Source organism: Mobula hypostoma, chromosome 4 (genome assembly GCF_963921235.1).
Source record: "Mobula hypostoma chromosome 4, sMobHyp1.1, whole genome shotgun sequence".
Classification (NCBI taxonomy): Eukaryota; Metazoa; Chordata; class Chondrichthyes; order Myliobatiformes; family Myliobatidae; genus Mobula; species Mobula hypostoma.
The window spans coordinates 99,754,348-99,767,246 of record NC_086100.1 but is presented as its reverse complement, the minus strand read 5'-3'; the positions used below and the strand labels follow the sequence as shown (position 1 = coordinate 99,767,246).

Sequence of the window (12,899 nt, the reverse complement as noted above, 5' to 3'; positions counted from 1 at the left end):
CTAGAAATTTGAATCCCTGCCCCCTACACCACTCAAGATAGGTTTATAAAAGATGTCAATCGACAGTTTGTCTGCAGAGATGGAGACAGAGAGATCGAGAAAATGGAGAGACGAACCAGAAATGGATTGAGTGAACCTAAGGGCAGGGGTACAAGTCAATAAAATTGACAAGCTGAGCATGGTGCAGGAAGTAGCACCAATATTGCACAGTTGTCAACATTGCACAGAAAGAGTTGGGGAGCATTACTATGGAACGTTCCAGGAAGCCAATGAAAAGCAGGCATAGCTGGGGCCCATGTGGGTGTGTATGTCTACACCTTGAGTTTGGAGAAAGTGGGAGCTGCAGAAGGAGAAATTGTTGAGGGTGGGGAACATTTCTGCCAGATGGAGGAGCATGGTCATGGAGGGAAACAAGTTGAATGTTTTGTTGAGAAGGAAGCAAGAGAGCTTTAAGGGCTACTTGATGGGGGGATAGAGGCGTATAAAGACTGGATATCCATGGTGAAAATGAAGCAGTCAAGGCCAAAGAATTTGAAGTTGTTGAGGAGATCAAGAACGTGTGAAGTGCCAAGGGTGTAGGTGGGAAGGGCCTTTATAATGCCTTTTGAAATGAGATTTTACAACCCATTCTGTTGTAATAAATAACAGATCATAACCGTGATTTGCGGGGAGTCATTTCGTTTCCCAGGAATTAAAGATTTATCTGTTGATACAAACTAAGTACCAGGGCAAGGAAATGAATCACAAAAGTAAAACTCTTTCTTTGTTACATATGGAAGCTATGATCATGTGGAGTCATTCCAATTCTCAGATTCTTCCAAGAAAGAGGAGGATATTATTCAACTTCCATCACTTCATTGAGATGGGTGCCCCAATATCTCTATCAACTCTTCTGTGGATGATCTGTCTAAATGTCATCTCAATCCATTTTCTATGAATTACTCTTTATATGAATAATGGCTCATGAACATCCCACCTAGGGTCGGTTCCAACATTGAACTATTTCAGAACATTTCTACTGCATGCCATTCATGGTCAGAAGGTCTTGTTCAATCTTTGCTATTCCTATGGAAGTCAAATTTCTGTGGAATTTGAATTACCCATGTTCGTTAATGTAAACAAATTTAGAAATTGTTTTAGATCTAAGAATATTGGGGGGGGGGGGGACTTCCAGGTCATCAAGGGAATGGCGGCGTAAGGAAAAGGTCTCTCAACAAAAAAGAAGGTAAACTGCCCCAAAATCGAATTTAGACAAATACTTAATATTGCATAACTATATTAATAGAAGGGGCAAGGATGATGTCTAAGAACAAGAATAAAAAGTCCGCTTTGAAGGCTGATAAACATAAAGAGACGCAGCAAAGCGACGGGCCTAGCTCCCCCACGGCAAGCCAGGACGGAGATAATGAGGGGGAAATCGGTGACTCTGTCTTTGATTCACGGAGAGATTCGCGAGTTCCGACAAGATAACAGCAAACAGCTGGAAGATATTAAAGGAGAAATAGTAAAAACTAACTCGCGGATAGATGAAGCCGAAGCGAGGATTGTTGGACTTGAAGAGAAGCTACAAAACGCCGAGGAAGTGATAGCAGAAATGCTGAAGCTACAAGACCAGCTCCAGTGGAAACTAATAGATCAAGAAGGCTGCTCGAGAAGGGAAAATGTGAGGAACTACGGAGTTCCCGAAGGAACCGAAGGTAAACCTGGATTGCTGATTCCCTTCGTGGAGAAGCTGCTTAGAGAGAACCTTGATATACCGGCCGCAAAAAACCTACAGATAGAAAGGGCTCACCGCGCGTTGGCACCACAGCCTCCGGCAGGCACCCAGCCCAGATCGATTCTGATCAGATTTCTCAGTTACAGAACGAAGGAAGAGGTGCTTAAAAGAGCATGGCAAAAGAAAGGTTTCATGTGGAACAACTGCAAAATCAGTTTAGACCACGACTACGCACCGGGGATTCTTGCCAGACGGAAGGAATGTACGGAAACACGGAGAGTCCTGAAGGAAAACAACATCAGATTCCAGACCCTGTATCCAGCTCGGCTGAGAGTCTTTTACGACGAAGGGACAAAAACTTACGCTACGGTGGAGGAGGCAACGTTGGACCTGGCAGACCGGGGACTACCTATTAAAGTTATCACCCAACCGGAGTCGCTACTGGAGAGGATTCAGCAGAAGTCGTGGCAGTTAGTGGGGTGAGGACGCTCCACTCGAACCAGAGTGTCGAACTACAAGGAAAAGCTGCAAATATTCAGACGCGAATGTACAGAGAATACAGATTAATTAAGAGAAATGACTGAAAAGAGTAAATCGGACTTAAAAGTAAAATGAAAACTGGTAACTGAAAATAAACTAGGCGGAATAACTTGAATGATAGCAATATGGTCGAGACATAAATAGGAGAAAATTCTCTATGATTATTCAAACTGCTGAGGGCCCTCTAACACAGGGTGAAGATAGAGGTTATTCCTCTGAACTGAGGCGGGTCGGTGCTCAGGCCTCACTGTGGGAAGTCGGGAAAAATTTTCAAATGTTATACGTTCAGAAATGTCTAGGGTGTGGTTATATGTCTTGGTTTACTGTTGAGAAGGGATTGCTTACTGTTTGGTTAGAAAAGGAGAGTGCTTTTTTCTACTAGAGAAAAATGCAAACTGAATTGGTAAAAATAATTTCTTATAATGTTAATGGGGTTTTGAATCCAATTGAAAGAAATAAGATTATGTCTAAATTGAAAAAAGAGAGGGCACAAATAGCTTTCCTCCAGGAAACACATATGAGCCAACCTGAACATGGAAAATTAAAAAGAATGGGCTTTAAGCATGTATTTTATTCATCATATAAATTGAGTCACAAAAGAGGGGTAGCTACTTTAATATCAAGTACTCTTAATTATGAACATATTTCAGAGACTAGAGACAAAGAAGGACGGTTTGTAAAAATCACAGGAAGAATAGAAGGTACAGAAATAACATTGCTGAATGTTTATGCTTCTCCAGGTAGTGAATGGTCATTTTATAGACACATTTTTGACCTAATGGTCAGTTCTCGAGGGGTAGTAATTTGTGGAGGGGATTTTAATATTAGATTAAATCCTATATTAGATTCTTCAAGAATAGTTACTCAGAATAAACCTCTGACTCGGAAAGTGAATTCATTGATGGAGGAGTTGGGAATTATAGATGTCTGGAGGGAATTACACCCTACTAGTAAAGATTATACATATTACTCTTTCCCTCATTCAGCCTATTCAAGGATAGACTATTTCTTTATCTTTAATACAGATAGACTCAGGATAAAAAACTGTAATATTGCAACAATTGATCTGTCGGATCATAGCCCAGTCTCTATGTCTCTAATCCTGGAAAGGAAAATGAGGAAAACACTATGGAGGCTAAACTCACATATACTCAATAACCCGAAAGTAATGGAGAGATTAAGGGGAGAAATCAAAGAATATCTAGACCTTAATGACACGGGAGAAACATCACCAGTGATTTTATGGGATACATTGAAAGCTGTACTGAGAGGGAAAATTATTTCCATTACTACTCACATGAAAAAAATCAATGCACAAAAATTAGCAGACCTTCAAGGAAATTTAAAACAACTTCAAGTTGTAGATAGCAACAAAAGTAATTCAAATCGAAAACAGGAAATTAGGAAATTGCAAAGTGAAATTGATGATATTTATACGTTGGAAACTCAAAGAAATTTTCTTTACCTGAGACAAAAGAATTATGAAGTAGGAGGTAAATCAGCTAGATTTAGCATATAAATTACGAAAACAACAAGCAGACAATACAATTCATAAAATAAAGAATCCAAAGACAAAGCTTGTGGAGAGTACAATAGGGAAAATTCAAGAGAGTTTTGAAACATATTATCGAGAGCTGTACTCCCAACCCCGGGCCCCCAATGAGCCCTATATAGACAGTGTATTGAATTTTTTAGATCTACCTAAACTTACAGATTTACAAAATGAAAGTTTATTAGAACCAGTAACTGTCAAAGGACTGAACGTGGCCATCTCTAGGTTAAAGGCTGGAAAGTCCCCGGGTTCTGATGGGTTTACCTCAGAGTGGTACAAGTCCCTGAAGACACAGTTAGCCCCATTACTACTTAACACCTTTAATTGGATCTTGCAGAGAGGAGAAACTCCACCTTCCTGGAGAGAAGCGATTATTTCAGTTATTCCTAAAGAGGGTAAAGATAAACTAGAATGTGGCAATTATCGGCCAATTAGTGTTCTTAATTTAGATTACAAACTATTTACATCTATATTAGCGCGCAGATTGGAAAAGCTTTTACCTGGCCTAATCCATTTAGACCAGACTGGATTTATTCAACGAAGACAAACACAGGACAATATAAGGAGAACTCTGCACATATTAGAACAGGTTAATAAGAACGAGACAGAGACAATGGTAGTAGGATTGGACGCTGAGAAAGCTTTTGATTCGGTTAGTTAGGCATTCCTATACAGAGTGTTAGGAAGATTCGGCTTTCAAGAAAGGTTTATTAAAGTAATTCAGACTCTATATGACAGCCCTACAGCTCGAATTAAGATAAATGGGGACCTCTCTAACTCCTTTATTTTAGAGAGAGGCACTAGACAGGGATGCCCAATTTCTCCTCTCCTTTTTGCGCTATATATTGAACCACTTGCCCAACTAATAAGACAGAGCGAAATCGTAAAAGGTATCAAGGTGGCAGGGATTGAACAGAAAGTGGTGTTATTCGCAGATGATGTTTTGGTCTATCTGAATGAACCAGAGAAATCATTTATAGGATTGTTTACACTGTTGGATGACTTTGGGAAAATATCAGGTTATAAAATAAATGTAAAGAAAACGCAGGTTATGTCCCTAAATTATACACCATCCAAAAAATTGCAGGATACATACGATCTTAAGTGGGAAGCTAAATCATTAAAATATTTAGGAATAACCCTGCCAAAGGATCTTTCAACACTGTCACAGGTAAATTATGGGCCATTAATCTCAGAGATAAAAGCAGATATGCATAGATGGAATCTTATCCCCTTTTTAAGTTTAAATTCAAGGATAAATACTATAAAAATGAATATTCTTCCTCGGTTATTATATCTTTTCCGTACTTTACCAGTGGAGGTGGATGATAATCAATTCAGGGAATGGGACAAATGGATTTCCCGCTTCATTTGGCAAGGAAGGAAGCCTAGAATTCGATATAACACCTTACAGTTAGGGAAGGAAGGAGGAGGTATGGTTCTTCCTTGCCTGAGAAATTATTTTTATGCCTCACAGATAACCCCTCTGTTATATTGGTGTAACAGGGAATATAAGGCTAGATGGAAGGAAATAGAATTTGGATTAGTTGACAGTTTTCCTCTTCAGGCCTCAATAGCTGACAAAGGATTGATGGCCCAGTTGGAAAAATTTAATAATGCTTGGATAAATCTTACATTAAAAGTATGGCAGAAGGTGGTTAATTCCTGTGGAATTAATAACATGTTAAAACTCTTTAGATGGTGTGCATATGATACCGAATTCCTTCCCAACAGAGGAGATAAAAGATTTGAGCTATGGATAAAGAAAGGTCTTACAACCTACCTCTCATTTATAGATAAAAGAGTATTACAAAGTTTCCAAATCCTGCAGGACAAACATGGCCTAGAACATAATGACTTTTTTAGGTACCTTCAAATACGAAACTATGTTAACCAGAGTTGTAGATATACAGACCTATCAACAGTAGAATTAGAATTTTTCAAGATTCTGAATTCGGCTTGCAGTTCAATACCTAGTAAATCAGTTTCTCGCCTATATAATGCACTCTCCCATGCTAAAAATGTAAATACACTGTATATTAAAGAGAAGTGGGAGAAAGAAGCGGGGTTGGTACTTTCAGAGGAGGCTTGGGGGAAAATCTGCAGCTTTCAATGGTCCTCGACTAATTCTTTGACTTGGAGAGAACATTGTTGGAAAAACATAAGATACTTCAAGACCCCATATCAGGAAAAATATAAAGATACAAATGTGATGTGTTGGAGAAGGTGCGGCTCCAAGGAGGCAAATCATTTTCATATTTTCTGGGATTGCCCTAAATTAAGTCTATTTTGGGAAGGTATTCATAGAACATTAGTTAAGGTACTTGGGTCCCAGATACCTCTGAACTTTGAGACGCTCTATTTGGGGCATGTATTGTTCCTTGAACAGAAGGAAGATATAAAGTTGCTGCAGGCCCTATTAGCGGCAAGTAAGAAATCAATCACTAGAAAATGGCTAAATCCAATACCACCTACATTAGAAGACTGGTACGAAATTATCTTGGAAATATTTAAAATGGAAAAGTTGACTTACTCCCTGAGAACTCAAAAAGAAACATTTTATCAAATCTGGAATAAATGGATTGAATATATAACCCCAACGCGAGCAGACTTTAGATGACTCTCCTAATGATTTATATTGCTCTTCTCATCAACACAGTAATATTGCTAACGTAAGCACCCCTAGTCTAAATGTTTGTTTTTTTTTGGAAAATAGAGAATTAACACAAGGGAAAGATTTGGGAAAGGGATAAAAAAAAATGAAAAAATTAAGTAAATAAGTACATACGGATTGGATAATTATGTCTGTGGGCAGGAACAAGCACGAACAAATTGGGATATAAACACCTACAATGATTGGTATACAGGCTTGTATGCAACATTTTGGACCAGTGGAAATGGTCCAGAAGGGTTGTATGGAAACTATTATTACCATTTTTCTTAACAACTAATTTCATTACTTAGCCTAATAGGTTAGATTTACCACAGTACATAATTATCTATTTAAATGTTTATTTTCCTTTTATATCATCTCAATGTGTACTTAAGAATGTATAAATAATTGTAGTTTTATACATATAAAAAAATGGAAAAGGTTATATGTGTGAAAAAAGTACATGATAATTGTGAATTCCTTATCCAAATAAAAATAAAATTTAAAAAAAATCTAAGAATATTACTTCGATTGCCTCTCCAGAAAATACCCATGATAACTGCTGCTCTCATCAGATTTCATCTGTTCCACTTCCCAACCTTTTGCCACTGACCAAAGCTATCCTACATTTGAAATCCCCTTTCTCTTCCCCTCCCCAGGCCATATGAGGTTTCCATCTTTTCTCTGCTATAAGCAACCCAAGCCTAAAAGCTTCTCCCTCTCCAACTAGATTACTGCAATGCTTCTTCAATTAGCTTTCTTCTGTCAGCTGTATCTGAATAAGCTTGCTTCTTTCTCCAGACAAAGAGGAATTCAAAACTGAGGTGAGAGAAAAGCTGCACAGAGAGAATAGTCCACATCTGAAATTCAGTGTCTGAGACTGTTGCAGAGGCAGAGATTCTCAATGTGTGCATGCAGATATCTCTAAACAACAGAGAGCTGTAACCTACCATGCTACAGGCCAAGACAGAGAGGGGAAAGAGCCCTATAGTTCTTCATCAGCCGTCATGGAATCAGTGGGCCAAGGGGAGTCACCTTGATGAGAGGGACTTCTATCACTGTCACTTATGACCAGATTAATGGCCTACTAAATTTCAGTCACCTCAAAAGGCTCCCTAAGCTTTTGGCTGATAATTATAAAACCAGGACAAAATACAATTCACAATTCTTCATGATGACAAAGCTTTCATTTTGAAATAATTGCTTAACAAGGTACGAAGGAGCACGTACCAATTCTCAGAGGGATCAGAAGTGGAGAGAGTGAGCAGCTTCAAGTTCCTGGGTGTCAAGATCTCTGAGGATCGAACCTGATCCCAACACATAGACGTAGTTATAAAGAAGGCAAGACAGCGGCTATACTTTATTAGGAGTTTGAAGAGATTTGGCATGTCAACAAATACACTGAATAACTTCTATAGTTGTACCATGGAGAGCATTCTGACAGGCTGCGCCACTGTCTAGTATGGAGGGGCTACTGCACAGGACCGAAAGAAGCTGCAGAAGGTTGTAAATCTAGTCAGCTCCATCTTGGGCACTAACACCAACACATATTCCACTCTCCCCTCCTACCCCTCCTCACAGTCATCCACCCTGCTCCCATGACTATATCCCTTCCCCACACGAAACCAGCACGGGTGGGCTTCACAGCTGAACAGGTGAGAAGACAGCTGAAACGCCTCAACCCAAGCAAGGCTGCAAGACCAGATGGTGTCAGTACCAGGGTGCTCAAAGCCTGTGCCCCTCAGCTACGTGGAGTACTTCGCCATATCTTCAACCTGAGCCTGAGGCTCCGGAGGGTTCCTGTGCTGTGGAAGACGTCCTGCCTCGTCCCTGTGCCGAAGACGCCGCGCCCCAGCGGCCTCAATGACTACAGACCGGTGGCATTGATCTCCCACATCATGAAGATCCTGGAAAGACTTGTTCTGGAGCTGCTCGAGCCTATGGTCAGGCCACACTTAGATCCCCTCCAGTTCGCCTACCAGCCCCGACTAGGAGTTGAGGATGCCATCGTCTACCTGCTGATCCGTGTCTACGCCCACCTGGACAAGCCAGCGAGCACCGTGAGGGTCATGTTTTTTGACTTCTCCAGTGTGTTCAATACCATCCGCCCTGCTCTGCTGGGGGAGAAGCTGACAGTGATGCAGATGGACGCTTTCCTGGTGTCGTGGATTCTTGATTACCTTGACTGGTGGACCACAGTACATGTGCTTGCAACACTGAGTGTCCGACAGAGTGATCAGCAGCACTGGGGCTCCACAGGGGACTGTCTTGTCTCCTTTTCTCTTCACCATTTACACCTCGGACTTCAACTACTGCACAGAGTCTGTCATCTTCAGAAGTTTTCTGATGACTCTGCCATAGTTGGATGCATCAGCAAGGGAGATGAGGCTGAGTACAGGGCTATGGTAGGAAACTTTGTCACATGGTCTGAGCAGAATTATCTGCAGCTTAATGTGAAAAAGACTAAGGAGCTGGTGGTAGACCTGAGGAGAGCGAAGGTACTGGTGACCCCTGTTTCCATCCAGGGGGTCAGTGTGGACATGGTGGAGGATTACAAATACCTGGGGATACGAATTGACAATAAACTGGACTGGGCAAAGAACACTGAGGCTGTCTACAAGAAGGGTCAGAGCCGTCTCTATTTCCTGAGGAGACTGAGGTCCTTTAACATCTGCCGGACAATGCTGAGGATGTTCTACGAGTCTGTGGTGGCCAGTGCGATCACGTTTGCTGTTGTGTGCTGGGGCAGCAGGTTGAGGGTGGCAGACACCAAAAGAATCAACAAACTCATTCGTAAGGCCAGTGATGTTGTGGGGATGGAAATGGACTCTCTGACGGTGGTATCTGAAAAGAGGATGCTGTCCAAGTTGCATGCCATCTTGGACAATGTCTCCCACCCACTACATAATGTACTGGTTGGTCACAGGAGTACATTCAGCCAGAGACTTATTCCACCGAGATGCAGCACAGAGCGTCACAGGAAGTCATTCCTGCCTGTGGCCATCAAACTTTACAACTGCTCCCTTGGAGGGTCAGACACCCTGAGCCAATAGGCTGGTCCTGGACTTATTTCCTGGCATACTTTACATATTACTATTTAACTACTTATGGTTTTATTACTATTTATTTATGGTGCAATTGTAATGAAAACCAATTTCCCCCGAGATCAATAAAGTATGACTATGACTATGACTAACCTACAAAGTACCCAGGACATCTTTAGGGAGCAGTGTCTCAGAAAGGCAGTGTCCATTATTAAAGACCTTCAGCACCCAGGGCATGCCCTTTTCTCACTGTTACCATCAGGTAGGAGTACAGAAGCCTGAAGGCACACACTCAGCGACTCAGGAATAGCTTCTTCCCCTCTGCCATCCGATTCCTAAATGGACATTGAAGCTTTGGACACTACCTCACTTTTTAAAACAATATACAGTATTTCTGTTTTTGCACATTTTTAAAAATCTATTCAAAATATGTAATTGATTTACTTGTTTATTATTATTTTTATTTTATTGATTATTATTACTTTTTTCTCTGCCAGATTATGTATTGCATTGAACTACTGCTGCTAAGTTAACAAATTTCATGTCACATGGCAGTGATAATAAGCCTGATTCGGATTTTGATTATGTCACATCAAGCCCAAATCACTATGTTTAATTGAATTAATTTTCAATCTAGAAATTTCAAACAACTGTCAAGAGTTTTGTAATACCCACATTTCCTTGAGAAAAAGTACCACAACTGTCAGTATTGTAATACCCACACTTCCTTGAGAACAAGTAATTGCCGAACTAGGCTGGAATCTGACAGATTACCTTTGTGAATTATCTCCATGATGTCTATTGATTTGAGATTGTCGTAAGTAGACACATCAAAGCCCAGATCTCGTAACCTAATAGAAGTGAATAAAGTGTCCAAGTTACACAGCAGTAGCTTTAATGCAGCTTTTAAAGCCACCCCCCTTTGAGTCTGCCAAAATAAGTCCACACTCGTTAGCAACAATCACACTGTAAGGAAGATCGCTGCCATTGTACGTGCAAGTTTGCAGCCAGAGATTGTGTCTGGATTGCATATTTCACCAGCTGAAACGTACAAACTTAAATTCACGAGGTTCTATTTCCTGTTACTTTTTTAACTCACTGAGCTCAGTATCCCACTGAATTTGAATTCAGTCGACTCCAACATCTTCCAAGTAATCAAACAGAAACGTAATCTGAAGCAAACTTGGCTGGGGAACACAGTGGGTTGAGCAGCACCCTGATACATGACTTTAACCATTCCTTTGCCTCCATGGATGCTGCACAACCTGCTGAGTTCTTTCAGTAGTTTGAAATAAAAGTGTGTTGGGTATTAACAGGAGTAACATTCAATCATCTAGAAAATCTTCCAGGCCAGCATTAGTAAAATATACTGTAATATACATTCAGAAGTCACTTTAATAAGTACAGGAATGTACCTAATAAATTAGTTACAGGTGTGGAACCCAGTGTGATAATCTGCTGCCGTAGCCCATCCAAGGTTCGACATGTTGTATGTTCAGAGATGTTCTTCTGCACACCTCTGTTGTAACACGTTCGAGTTACTGTCACCTATCACTCAGGCCATTTTCTTCTGTCCTCTCTCATTAACAAGGCATTTTCGCGCACGGAACTGACACTCACTGGATTTTTTTTGTACTTCAAACCATTCTCTGTAAACTCTAAAGACTGTTATACGTGAAAATCCCAGGAGATCAGCAGTTTCTGAAATACTCAGACCACCCCGTCTGGCACCAACAATCATTCCATAGTCAAAGTCACTCAGGTTACATTTCTTCACCATTCGGATGAGTAGTCTGAACAACAATTGAACCTCTTGATGCTGTTGTGCATTTAGTTGCTGTCACATAATAGGCTGATTGGATATTTGTATTAAACTCATCTGGTTTGGATTGTAGATGGCGGTCCATTTGATCACAGAGGCTTCTACAGGGTCAACCAGAAGTATTATTGTCCTTTTTAAATACATCTTTTATGATCACATAATGCTGCTGGATATTAAGAACTTAGAAGTATTGTAGGTCTACCCCATAGGGGTGTCGCTTGTTGGTGGAGAAACTGAAGCAGCCGGACGGTGCGGATCAAGCTGCTGTCTGCATCACAGGAGTCAATGCATTAAGAAGGTGTGTAGTCTTACAGCGAGTAATTGATTACACCCTATCCTCGTTATATGCGTCTTCAGACAATGCCGATTCACAGTTATGCGAGGAGCCTATTTCTACCAACGTCTCCTTACATGTGTCCAAAACTCACAGTTATGCGAGGAGCACTGCCTTCCTGCCAATACAAGTCAGGTGTGCATGCCTCACAGTCTCACTGTTGGGATGAGAAGCACCGCTTTCCCACCAATACAAGTCAGGTGTGCGCGCCTCACAATCTCACTCCCGCCAGTCTCGCATTGGTTTTGGCAAGGTGTGGATACGCAATCTTGCGTTCTTAAACTTTTGTTGGTTTTACCTACAGTGCAGTGATTTTGTGCTTGTGCGTCCGATGTCATGTCCTGGGCCATCAGCTGAGCGGCAAAGAACCACTTTAACACTTGTAAAAAGTTGGAAATTATAAACAGCGCCGCATCAACTGAAGGTAACACAGCTCTGGGACGCTACTGCCAGGAACAGGATCTTGCCTTTAAAGTTCTTTTGTTGCTTAACAATGTGCCAGCCCATCCTAAACATTTGGACAGCACTCATCCTAACATAACAGTGCGTTTCTTGCCGCCTAACAAAACATCGCTGATTCAACCACTCGACCAAGGTGTGATCCACATTCAAGGCGTATTCTTTTTTTCACGGTGAACTCTCTCAGATGTTGCAAGCAACAGACGATTTTAAAAATCCTGGGAGTTTACTAACAGTAAGGGAATGGTGGAAGTCGGAACACTTGGCACAAATGGCGATGGACATGGACCCACGTTTAGAACGGAGTCAGCATTTCAGTCGTTCCCTGCCGTCAACCCCTACAAGCAAATTTATGCTGAAAAACAAAATACTGCCAAGCAAACAACCCTCACCACTTTCTTCAAATTGGTTTCATCTTCTGCTGCCGGTAGTACTAAGAGTTCTGTGAGTCTTCCTACACCCCCTGCTGTGCTTGATATTATCCTGACAACCACAACCATCCACCTTTTCCATGTAAAGCTGCCCGACACCACAACAACCACTCATCTTCCAGAGTGAACACAGCTGCCACTGTTGGTGAGTACTGTACACCCTAAGATGTTAACTTTCTATGATTTATTACATTGAATATTACCTTAACTTGATGAAATATAATACAAATGTTGTCTTGTAGTACTGCTTTTGTGTCGCATTGGTATGAAAATGTAAATAAGTTACAGATAAAACATAATTTAGGAAGCCCTCTGGAACGCATCCCTATTTTCTCCATTTAAATAAT

General features: G+C 41.0%; 1 protein-coding gene across 3 annotated transcripts in view; it reads right to left on the bottom strand.

Annotated features, from left to right (window-relative positions):
* The window catches only part of LOC134345513 (caspase-6-like), a 70,526-nt gene that overhangs the window by 32,491 nt on the left and 25,136 nt on the right, over nt 1-12,899 (bottom strand). For all 3 annotated transcript variants that reach the window (XM_063046273.1, XM_063046274.1, XM_063046275.1), the window contains exon 4: nt 10,281-10,357. In XM_063046273.1, the coding sequence (XP_062902343.1) occupies nt 10,281-10,357 (77 nt within the window). The remainder of the gene's footprint in view (nt 1-10,280; nt 10,358-12,899) is intronic.